The sequence below is a fragment of the Quercus lobata genome, chromosome 8 (genome assembly GCF_001633185.2).
Source record: "Quercus lobata isolate SW786 chromosome 8, ValleyOak3.0 Primary Assembly, whole genome shotgun sequence".
Lineage (NCBI taxonomy): Eukaryota > Viridiplantae > Streptophyta > Magnoliopsida > Fagales > Fagaceae > Quercus > Quercus lobata.
Genome location: NC_044911.1, coordinates 43944445 through 43956356, shown reverse-complemented (window position 1 = coordinate 43956356; position 11912 = coordinate 43944445). Strand labels below are relative to the sequence as shown.

General features: G+C 32.6%; 1 protein-coding gene and 1 pseudogene across 1 annotated transcript; one reads left to right on the top strand and one right to left on the bottom strand.

The window, feature by feature from the left end:
• Positions 1–269: 269 nt before the first annotated feature.
• LOC115956924 lies at positions 270–7567 on the top strand (annotated as a pseudogene).
• A 1593-nt stretch (positions 7568–9160) lies between these two features.
• On the bottom strand, positions 9161–11658 carry LOC115955311 (taxadiene 5-alpha hydroxylase-like). The gene is made up of 3 exons (XM_031073399.1): positions 10701–11658; positions 10217–10404; positions 9161–9457 (listed from the first exon to the last, which is right to left on the bottom strand). The coding sequence occupies exons 1-3, from the start codon at positions 11656–11658 to the stop codon at positions 9161–9163; spliced, it is 1443 nt and encodes a 480-aa protein (XP_030929259.1).
• Between the last annotated feature and the right edge of the window lie 254 nt (positions 11659–11912).

The following is an 11912-nucleotide window of genomic DNA, read 5'->3' as shown; positions in this document are numbered from 1 at the left end:
TTGTTCGTTCCATGCACCTCTACAAAACCATAAAGCCATTCCTTCTCTGATCACCCAATTCGTTTCTGTTCTCGCATGCAACTTATAAAAGTCATGATCTCCTTACTAGAGAAACCGCTTCCCAATTGCATCAATAATCTAATTCGAGCTATATTCACAACTGTCCTAATTATCATTCTTGTGTTGGCTTCTTCTTCCCAATTTGCTATTTCTTCTTCCTTCGCAACTTCTTCTTCCAATATGGGACAAGAAGCAGAGGCTCTAATGGAATGGAAAGCCAGTTTCGGTTGTCTTCATGGGTTGGAAACATCCCTTGCCAATGGGTAGGAATTTCTTGCAACAACTTTAGCAGCATCTCTCATATAAGCCTCACAAGTTCTGCTTTAAAAGGTACGCTCCACACTTTCAGCTTCTCATGCTTACAAAGTCTCGTAAGTCTTGATCTCAGCCACAACTTACTCTACGGTACCATTCCTTCCCACTTGGGCAACCTTTCGAAGCTAATCTACCTTAATTTATCAGAAAATCATCTCTCTGGAAGAATTCCATCTGAATTGTGCCAACTAACAAGCCTTCACATATTAGATCTTTATTCAAATTACATAACAGGTTCAATTCCTTTATCAATAGGAAACTTAAGCAACTTAATCTATATGGATCTTGGTCTGAACAAACTTTCTGGTTCCCTTCCTCAAGAACTTGGAAATCTAACCTCTCTTAAGGGACTCTTTTTGGATGGTAACATCCTCACGTGCATGATACCTATATCTATAGGAAACTTGGGCAACTTAACCAGTTTATATCTCAGTGATAACAAGCTTTCTGGATCCATTTGTAATGAAATTGGGATGCTTAAATCTCTTACTCGGCTTGCTCTGCAAGACAACAATCTCTCAGGTTCAATTCCTACTTCTATAGGAAATTTAGGCAACCTGAGTGCTCTCTTCCTCAATGACAATAAACTTTATGGACCCATACCTCAAGAAATTGGCAAGTTGGGATCTCTTTTTCAGTTGGGCCTGTATACTAACAATCTTTCTGGTTCGATTCCTACTTCTATAGGAAACCTGACCAACTTGTATCTGCTATCCCTTGCTGAAAATAATCTTTGGGGATCTATCCCATCCTCTCTTGGGAACATGAAGAATCTCAAAACCTTGGAACTTTTTATGAATAAGTTATCAGGCAATATCCCACTAGAAATAGGAAAGCTCAAACTTCTTACCGCTTTAGAGTTGTTTACGAATGAGCTTAACGGCTACATCTCATTCGAATTTAATAATCTTACAAATCTGAAGTATTTGGGATTGGAGGAAAACATGTTGACTGGTTATCTTCCACGAAATGTTTGTAATGGTGGGTCCCTTCAAAACTTCACAGCATTTGACAATAATTTCATAGGTTCCATTCCAATAAGTTTGAGAAATTGCACTAGCTTAGTACAAGTAAGGCTTGAGAGGAAACGGTTAAGAGGAAATTTATCAGAAGACTTTGGCATATACCCAAATTTGACGTATATCGATTTGAGTTATAACCATTTCTATGGGGAACTTTCTCAAAAGTGGGGGCAGTGCCAAAGTCTGCAAAGCTTAAAAATCTCCAATAATAGAATTTCTGGTGTAATACCTCTTGAGCTTGGAAGATCCACCGAGCTACACATACTTGATCTCTCGTTCAATCATCTAGTTGGGCAGATTCCAAAGGAATTAGGAAAGTTGACATCATTGTTTCTCCTTCATTTGGGTGATAATCAACTTTCTAGTAGTATTCCATCAGAAGTTGGGATGCTATCCAATCTGCAATTTCTTATTCTTTCAGCCAACAATTTAACAGGTTCATTTCCCAAACAAATATTGGAGTGTGAAAATTTATTGAACTTGAACTTAAGCAAAAATAAAAAGGGGGAGTGTTTCCACTGAGATTGGCAATATACAATTTATTCAAATGCTTGATTTGAGTGAGAATTTGTTGATTGGAAAAATACCACCACAGCTTGGAGAATTGCGAAGCTTAGAAACATTGAATCTCTCCCATAATGAGCTCTTTGGTTCCATTCCAGCCACTTTTGGTGAAATGTCAAGCTTGACCAATGTTGATATATCATACAATTGCTTGGAAGGTCTTCTACCCAACAATAAGGCCTTTAGCGAGGCTCCATTTGAAGCATTAAGAAATAACAAAGGTTTGTGTGGTAATGCATCTAGTTTAAAGGCTTGTCCCTCTTCCATTACTTGGAGCAAGAATCCTAGTGAAAAAAGGCGAAATAAAGTTGTGATTATCTTTATTGTTCATATCCTAAGCATACTGTTTCTCTCAATGATTGTATTTTGGATTCTTTACGCTGTTTTGAAGCGCCCAAGACTAAGGAACAAGCTAAATAATACAAGAGAAGCACAAAATGGTAATATGTTTGCAATCTGGAGTTATGATGGGAAAATGGTGTATGAAAGCATCATTAAAGCAACAGAGGAATTTGACTCTAAACATTGTGTTGGAGTGGGAGGGTGTGGAAGTGTTTACAAAGCAGAGCTACAATCAGGTCAAGTTGTTGCTGTGAAAAAATTTCATTTAGTACAAGATGGTGATATTACCAATGCAAAGGGTTTCAAAAATGAGATTCATGCTCTATTAGAAATTAGGCATCGGAATGTGGTAAAGCTTTTTGGCTTTTGCTCACATCCACAACAATCATTTCTGGTTTACAAGTTTTTAGAAGGGGGTAGTATGAAAGATTTATTGAGTAATAAAGAAGAGGTAGTTAGTTTTGATTGGATCAAAAGGGAAAATGTTGTTAGAGGCGTGGCTGATGCTTTATCTTATATGCATCACAATTGCTCACCTCCCATAGTTCATCGAGACATATCTAGCAAGAACATCTTGTTGGATTCAAAATATGAGGCACATATCTCTGATTTTGGCACAGCTAGGTTTTTGAAGCCTGATTCATCCAATTGGACTTCATTTGCCGGAACATTTGGATACACAGCTCCAGGTAATATAACTTTTTCCTTATTGGCATGCTTAGCCCTCTAGAAATACTTGTCTCCAATTTATTTAATGTAGTGACAATCATAATAAATAGTGGTAAAATATGCTTTTCATTTCGCAATAGGACAAAGTTTGGCTACAAACTTAGTTGTAACTAATGGTTACAACTCCCACTATAAAAATTAATATGGTTACACATTTTTGGAAAATCTAATTAATAGATTGTATGTTCTTTATGTTCTTATCATGCATGTCAAATTTTATGCCAATCAGATATTATTCACTATCAATCTTTAAATTTATTTCTTTATGCATAATTTTAGACTACAAAAATTTGAAGATAAACATTTGATTGATGATATAACTATTAATTTTTTATATTATGAAAATTTTTCAACTATGGAGAATGTAAGAAGAAAGTGTAATCAAGTTTGTTGCTAAACTTTATCCTTCACTATATTCAATGTTGTATCCATTTCATTATCCAAATTTTCATTTTTGTTGAAGCTTCGTCATGAAGGTAAACATGAGGATCATGGTTCGCTCTAAATATTTATCTCTTAGGTAATAGCTAAGCGATCAATTTATGAATACTTTACAACATTTTCAATATGAAATGATAACTCAAAATAATTTTTTTTATAATTACAAATTACTATGAAATTAATAATTCACGCGCGAAACAGTAGTCATAAATTTTATAATGGGGTCAAGTTGTATGTATCAATAATTTTTAAAACAACAAAATTACATATATATATATATATATATATTAATGTATACTCTATATTGAAAGCATATCTTTAATATGAATTCTTTTAAATATATATAATAATACTTATTATCTATATATAACATAAAAGCAAAATATTTGACTTTTTGTTGATTATTCCTCATTGCGTCACATGATTACATAAATTTGTGTTACATATACATTTAAAAACACCGAACAATAGTACCTTTTTTCATTTTACCCGTTAAGTTTCACTATACACTCACTATTTCACATAAGATGTATATGTTAAAACAAAAAATTGTCATTGAGAGAGAAGTATCTGTAAGACGTAAGGAAGAGAATGAAAAATATGAGAAGAAAACCCGCAGGTTTCTTATGTTTCTAAGAAAGATGAAGAGGAAGAAGTTAAGAAGAAGTTATCAAATAAATATAAACTACTGTTTATATTCAAAGGATTATGACTCTTCAATAGGCACATTTTCATTCAATATGTACATTTTTTGTTAATAGACACATTTTCATTTAATAGACATATTTTCAGTCAATAGATACATTTTTATTCAATAGACACCATCTGCGTCAATAGGCACCTTTAATAAATATCTAATATGAAGGGTTATAACTTTTCAATAGGCACATTTTAGTATATCTAATATGAAAGTTATGACATTTCAAAATAGGCACCTTTTGGTATATTAAATTTGAAGGGTTATAACACTTCAATTGGCACCTTTTGATATACCCAATTTAAAGGGTTATAACCTTTCAATAGGCTCATTTTGGTATATATATACTACAACCTATCTTGTATATAACTATATGTATAACACAAACTAAACTAGAGATGCAATATTCTATCTCTTATTACTTCCTACAAAAAACTAATAAATAAAATAACATTACTTTCTTCTGCCTAACTAATAAAACTTTATGTTATTCTTTCAATATCTTTTTATTTAATTTCGTGCATTTTTGCTTACTACTCCAACTCAAAAATTATATTTTTTTTTTCCTAAAACTAATCCAATAGTTATTCCCGTGCATCACACAGGTTAACAACTAGTATGAAATAAATTTCATTCAATCAACTCTATATATTGCAAGACAAAAATATTTATCTCACTAGTTATGAATAATTTTCCTTTAATTAATTGTAATCACAATTAATATTCTTTGAATATTTTAAATTAATTATTTGTAGTTAAATAAATTATAGATTACATATTATAATAATATTTTCAGAAAATACAAAATGTATACCCATCAAATAATTTCAAATAAATTAAACAATAAGTGTGTCTTTTAAATGTCTTCACTTATACAACGCAAAATAAGATAAATGTAATATTAACAATACTAAATAAAACTTTTTATCTGCCGGTGGATGACAATGTTAGAACATGTTCCAACTTGTCTAATGGAAAAAGATAAAAAAAAAAAAAAAAAAAAAAATTAATGCATACATACCCCTAAGTCTTTAAATACACAAAAAAATTTATTGGTGTCTTGGTTTGATAATAGAACTATTATTAAGAGTAAACGCTAAAAGTTAAAACTTCTTTTTATAACATCAGTCTGCAACTACAAAGGTTAGGCCTTTTTGTAGTTGTACTATGGTTAAATAATATATTATAAACCCAGTTTAAAATACTAATATTACTATTTTCGTGCGTATTCTAATAAATATTACTGTTTACTCACAAAAAAATAATAATAATCTTTAAATACAAAAAAAAAAAAAAAAAAAAAAAAAAACTAGGACAAAAATGCATCGTTGTTCTAAACTTTAGTTTAGGAGTGATTTTAGTCATTGAGATTTTAAACTAATCTCTTTTAGTCCTTTAGATGGCATGGCTAACTTAAAATTGACACGTCATCACTCCAATAGACAAATTAAGAACTTCTAACAATCAACTTATGGAAACTAAAAAAGATTACTTATAAGTTTGTTACAGACTAAAACAGTAATTTTAAAGTTTATACGGTATTAAAAGTGATCAATTTAAGTTTCGAGAACTAAATAGGCTAAGGGTTAAAGACTAGCTAACAATGTATCTTGAAAAACAAAAGTTCATTTTCGTAAACTCACATCACCCAGCTTTGTGACACTGAACTCTTTGAATGTCTTCAACTACTGTAAAATAACGCCGCATACGCCGGGGACATATTCAACAAAACAAATTGTATAACTTGGCGTTGCTGTTGAGATTGGCATTGGTCCTCCGATGGACTGTGTTGAACCTCATCATAATCCACACTCTATTCCCCCTAAACCCAGGGGCATATTCAACAAAATGAATTGAATAATGTTTCCCATGCCCATTAAACAAACAGATCAAGCTTCTGTATTTTTTGGCTTTACTATATCTGGATTTGGAGGGAAGAAAGATAGCATTGGAGGTTTTTTTTTTTTTTTTTTTTTTTTTAATATTTAGTTGAGAGTATTTTAGACTTTGCATAATATAAAATTTTAGGAATTAAACGATTCCATTAGATTTAATAGAGAGAGTAACAAAATTGGGGAGGCTCATTTCTGAAATATAGAGAGAAAAATTGGTTAGTTCCAAACATAAATGGGAGAAATGTGAATATTGCTTTTCCCCTATATTTTTTGAAAGTTATGCTTTAACTGCCTTTTGGGGGGGGGGGGGGGGGAACATTTCATTTATCATGTACCATAAATGAATTTTTATCCATTTGAGAAAAAAAAAAAAAAAAAAAAAGATGAAGGGCTTAATAAGTGATATATATATATATATATAATATTATCAAAATATAAAAAAGAGATAAAAGGGAGGAATTTGAAAAGCCCCCTGCTTTAACCCCTGAAAGTAATTATATAAATATAAAGTAAAAAGGGTTTGTTAGCCCGAAAGGAAAAATAAAAATAAAAATAAGGGATAATTATAAGCATTCACATAAATTATATGAATATATGCATCCTAACTTACAAAATTTTACAATCAACACTGTTTTATTGAAAGTAATTGTGTATAAAAATAAAGTAAAAAGGGTGAGTTAACCCAAAAGAAAAAATAAAAATAAGGGTTAATTATGAGCATCCGCATAAATTATATGAACATATGCATCCGAAATTTCAAAATTTTACAATCAACATTGTCTCGACATTAAAATGTATTTTTCACCACACTGTCTAAATTAAAACTCTATTGGGTAATATCCACACCAAACTTTGGTTGCATTAGAAATGTGCACCCTATACAATGAGACCATTAGTTTACACCACTAATTTGGATGGTTGGCGAATATCAAAAATTATATTCTTGAATCAAGTTGTTGGTTGAAACATTATGATTTTTATGGTACACATTATAAATACTGTTTTAATTTAGGGTGGATAGCTGTAGTTAAAAAATAAGTTTACATGGGAAGGAACACTGAACTACACTTTAGGTTTACACAGTATCATACCAAGATAGATAAGTTAGATTCTTATATTTTGCAGAGCTTGCATATACAATGGAAGTGAATAAAAAATGTGATGTTTATAGCTTTGGAGTGTTAACATTGGAAGTGATCATGGGAAATCATCCAGGAGACCTCATTTCATTTCTCTCATCATCATCTTCATCGTCAACAACAACTTCAACCGCCCACGATATATAATTGAAGGACATTTTAGATCAACGCCTCAAATCTCCTAGAAATCAAGTCGCATTCAAAGTGGTCTTGATTACAAAGCTTGCATTGGCATGCTTGGCAACCAATCCAAAATCTAGGCCAACCATGCAAGAGGTTTCCAAGAAGCTATCTATTGAAAAAACACCTACATTGGAGGTGGTCGACATGCTTACCTTCAATTTACGATTGAACAATGCTTGATGTGGTAATTATGTGCATCTTTTCTCCCTTGGTTTTTTTTTTTTTTTTTTAGTAATCTATTTAGGTTAATAGTGCGTTGGAAATTTTGGTGTCAATGTTTCTAATGTAATTGCAATATTTTCCTGTATTCATTTTATTTAAGTTGTAATTGTTATTTGTCTTTGAGGTGAAAGAGCTGAAAGAAGAGGTTCAAAGCGCTATGTTGAGGAACTTGATCAAGCAAGTTTTAAGGGAACATGTGAGAAGACAAGCGAGATTATCGTGATTTGAAATTCAGTTATCAAGTTTTCCATAACATTGGTTGAGCGAGATTTACCATGACTACGCATATCAATTTTTCCAGTTTATATTAGTAGCCAACCAACACTTGATTGTACTCAATATAAGAACGACAATAAAACCTATATTTAGTTGGCAAATTTTTAGAATACCAAAACCGGAGAGAGTATTCCTTCTAGCCTCCATAGTCTCCATGGTGGTTTCTCTTCATAGTTTCCAAAACGGAAGTTGAGACACTAATCACCAATGTGATCTCTTCAACACTTCAAGGTCACTTGAAAGATTTGATCAAGGTCTCTGTTGTTTTCCTAATCCAAAAGCCATATTATTAGAAATAGGATGGAAGTAAGGTGGCAACTTTTTTCTTTATATAAAGTAGTGGTATGTGTGGTGTAATGTGAGAACACTACAAAACCTCAAGAGAGTCCAATGCAGCAAGTCAGAGAGAGAGAGAGAGAGTCTCAAATATAACTACAACAGATTCCATTTTTAGCGATGACATTGTTTTAGTTTGTAGAGTCTTTCTTATATTTTTCCAATTTATTATGAACGCAATTTTTTGGTATAAAATTGAGCGTTGTGATATCTATTTTATTATAGGTATTGATCAATCTTGTCCCATGTTTTTTATCTAGGTAAATTTGGCACGTTGGTCTGAATTTTTTTTCTTGGTGCTTATGTAATTTTTTTTTTTTTTTAAATTTCACTATTACTTAAGAGTTACTCCCTTCGTCCCAATTTGTTTGTCATGTTTGAAAAGTCAACCTTTTTAAAAAAACATCATTTATTGTTTTGTTTACTTTATAAAAATGTATAAATTTACAAAACTATCTTTAAATAAATTTATTAGCTTTTTTTTTTTTAAAGAGTTATTCTTAACAAGGCAACTAAAAAGGTGCCCCAATTAGATTGATTTTTTAAATATTTGTTAGTTTTCTTTTCAAATAGTTTTGAAAATAAAGTAGGGTTATGATAGGAACATTAGTAAATTAATAACTTTACTTTTAGAAACAGGACAATATTTTGAGACATCCCAAAATAAAATAGAGGACAAACAAACTGGGATAGATGGAGTATTTAATTTAATTCACATGATGGGACGACTGAAAACGAAAAATTCAATAGTAGACTTATTAGATTATAGACTTGGCATTACTGCTTGATGAATTGATTGGAAGTAGCCCAACCTAAATTTTATGAAGACTTGATCTTTCAATAACCATGATTGTTAATATAAACTGAATTAATTTACTGGTGTGCGCTAAATCGAACTGCATAATTACACTATATGAATCCCCAATATCCTTGGTTGCTTTATAGCAACTTAGGAGAAATCTTTATGGGCATTCCATGCGAAGGAAATGGAAGGGGGTCCATGGTGATTGTCTCGTGTGGATATAGTAAGGACCAATCATAATGGGTTACAATAAAATGAACAAAGATGAGAATATTCAATTTGGCTAGTTGGTACCCTGCACACAGTCTTGGGCCTCCTCCGAAGGGAACATATACATATGGTGGTATGGGCTCCTCAAATCTACTTGGATTGAAACTCAGTGGGTCTTGAAAATAATCATCATCATAATGAGTTCCATATGTTGTCCACAGTACCTGCAGAGAACCACAACCAAATGTCAAAAACATTTTAAGGGGAATTTCAAAATTTTATGTGGTTAATTTTGTCTTATTTTCATTATGTCTCAAGTTTTCATTGATTCACCGATTTGTCCATATCACATTGAAACTTGACTAGATTAGATTGAACCAACATATATACACTTCCCCCTTAAAGCTCATATTACATCTACTATTTTACACAATATCCACCATTGATGTGCTAATGTACACATTTTAAAAAGTTAAAAAAAAAAAAAAAAAAAAAAATTGTCCATATTGAAAATTAAGGATTTTCTTAAAAAATAACTATAAATCCAAAACAATATTATTAATTAGGCAACGTTTCGAACTATTTTCATTTCTAACAATTCGAGTCCAGCAGACTCAATTTTGCCATTTGAAAATGCACTTAGAAATCGAGTGTGAGAAACTCGAGTTTGAAAATCGAGTGTCTCACACTCGATTTCCAAGTGCATTTTCAAATGGCAAAATCGAGTCCGCTGGACTCGAATTGCTAGAAACGAAAATAGTTTGAAACGTTGCCTTATTAATAAAATAGTTTGAGGGATTTGGTTTTTTTTTTTTAAATCCAAAATTAATGTTAAAAGTGGATGTAAAAATATCATTGCCCTGTAATAACGGTTGTCAGTATCAATCTAGGTGCTTAGTACTTCAAAATCATGGTGTTGGATTGCTATCAAACTTCAATTGGTCTATCATATGTAATAAAGAAGGAAGAAATCCAGCATGCACCTTCCATTCTTTGGGAATAGTGAATCCTTCATATTCAATGTCAGCAATTGCTTTCCTGAATGAACCAAAGATAGGAGGGAACAGCCGCATGCTTTCACGAGCAACTTGCCAAGTATACTTCATCTTCTTCATATCCTCCAATGTTAGATTCTCATCCGGTATTTTGTTGCTCATTATATCAACATGTTCTGGCAAGAAATGAGATACTCCAATGTGAGTAGGAACTCAGATAGAAGTTACTTCAAATATAATAAGTTAGTTAAAGGTCAATCTTTGCGAGAAACTCGTATAACAGCTGATTAGAAAAGGAAAATTTATAAAGTATTCTCCCTGTACAGTGACAAATGTTATACTCCCGTGAATAATATTGAAATCTACCATTACGTAAAATGAAAAGTATTATCTTTTTGTACTCTAAAATACTAAATAATTACTCTTTAAAAAATCACTTTGAACTGTATAAAAGCTTCAAAAATAAGAGTACCTTGAAGGAGGAGGGCATAGCAGTTAGGGTGCTGAGCCAACATTTTGAATGTCATGGCAATGGCATAAGAAGTTGTGTCATGAGCTGCAAAAACTAGCAAGACCATGTTATCGACAACCTCTTCTTCACTAATCTCCCCTTTAATAATCCCAGACACCAATCTTGACATCAAGAACCCATCCTCCTCTCCTCCTTCCAACCTTCCTTCCATCTCCTTCTTCTTCTCTCTCACTGCACTAATCAACATCTTTTCTATCTCTAGCCTTGCCTTTATTGCTCTAGAAAACTTAGAGCCAGGAAACCTAATTGGTGGAGCAAAAACCCCTTCCAAAACCCTCTCGAAAGTTGCAAGCATTCCTGGCTCTACCTTAATCCCCAACAAGCACTCAAACACTATGCTAAATGTCAAAACCTTTGTGGAACGGTAAAGGCTAACCTTCTCTTGGCCATGCCATTTTGTTTTTAGGTGCAATTGAACAGAGTTGCAAACTTTAGGCACTAAAGCCTCAAGCCCTGCATAGCCAAGACTTGTGCCTATAAGCCCACGAAGGCACCGGTGCCTCTCGCCTTGTTTTTCCATGATAGAGTCCTTGCCCATGAGCTGAACTGACGAAGAGGGCCACGAGCTTATCACCAACTTGAACTCATTAGACAAGAAGAACCTATTAGCATCAGCTCCATTCACCACTACTGTTGGTGACCCCATTAGCCTTGTTTTGAATATTTTCCCATACTTTGTAATCCGAGGTTGAACAAACTCCTCGAAAAGTTGGTTCTTACGCTGAGCTTTGTAGAACTCCATTGTTTCACCTATCCAAGGAAGTCCCATCTGCCCAGGTGGTAGCTTCTTGGATTTTTTATAGTTTTTTTTGTGTTTCAAGAAAGTGAAAGTGATAGAGACTATTGCAACTAAGAGAGAGAATATACAAGAAACAACATAGCCAAGTTGTGCAGCCATTGTTATTGGTGTGAGGAACATTGACACAACTTTGAAATTTATAGTAGCTCCAGCATGTTCTCAGGTGAGCATGGATAAATAATTAGAAGAATTGTGCTCATAGGAAGAAAATTTGTAAGTCAAACCGAGTTGATTATCACAAAAGTCAACCAATCATGAAGTCATAACCGTCCAGCAAATTAATTTAATCTACAAATTAACGGTTGTGATGTTTTGATTAAGTTGACTATCAGTGAAGAATATCCCCAGTAGAG

Coding starts and splice junctions, on each gene's coding strand:
- LOC115955311 (XM_031073399.1), bottom strand. CDS start 11,658: ATGGCTGCACAACTTGGCTATGTTGTTTCTTGTATATTCTCTCTCTTA. Junction 10,405..10,700: donor CTATGCCCTCCTCCTTCAAG/GTACTCTTATTT, acceptor ATTTCTTGCCAG/AACATGTTGATATAATGAGC. Junction 9,458..10,216: donor CTATTCCCAAAGAATGGAAG/GTGCATGCTGGA, acceptor GGTTCTCTGCAG/GTACTGTGGACAACATATGG.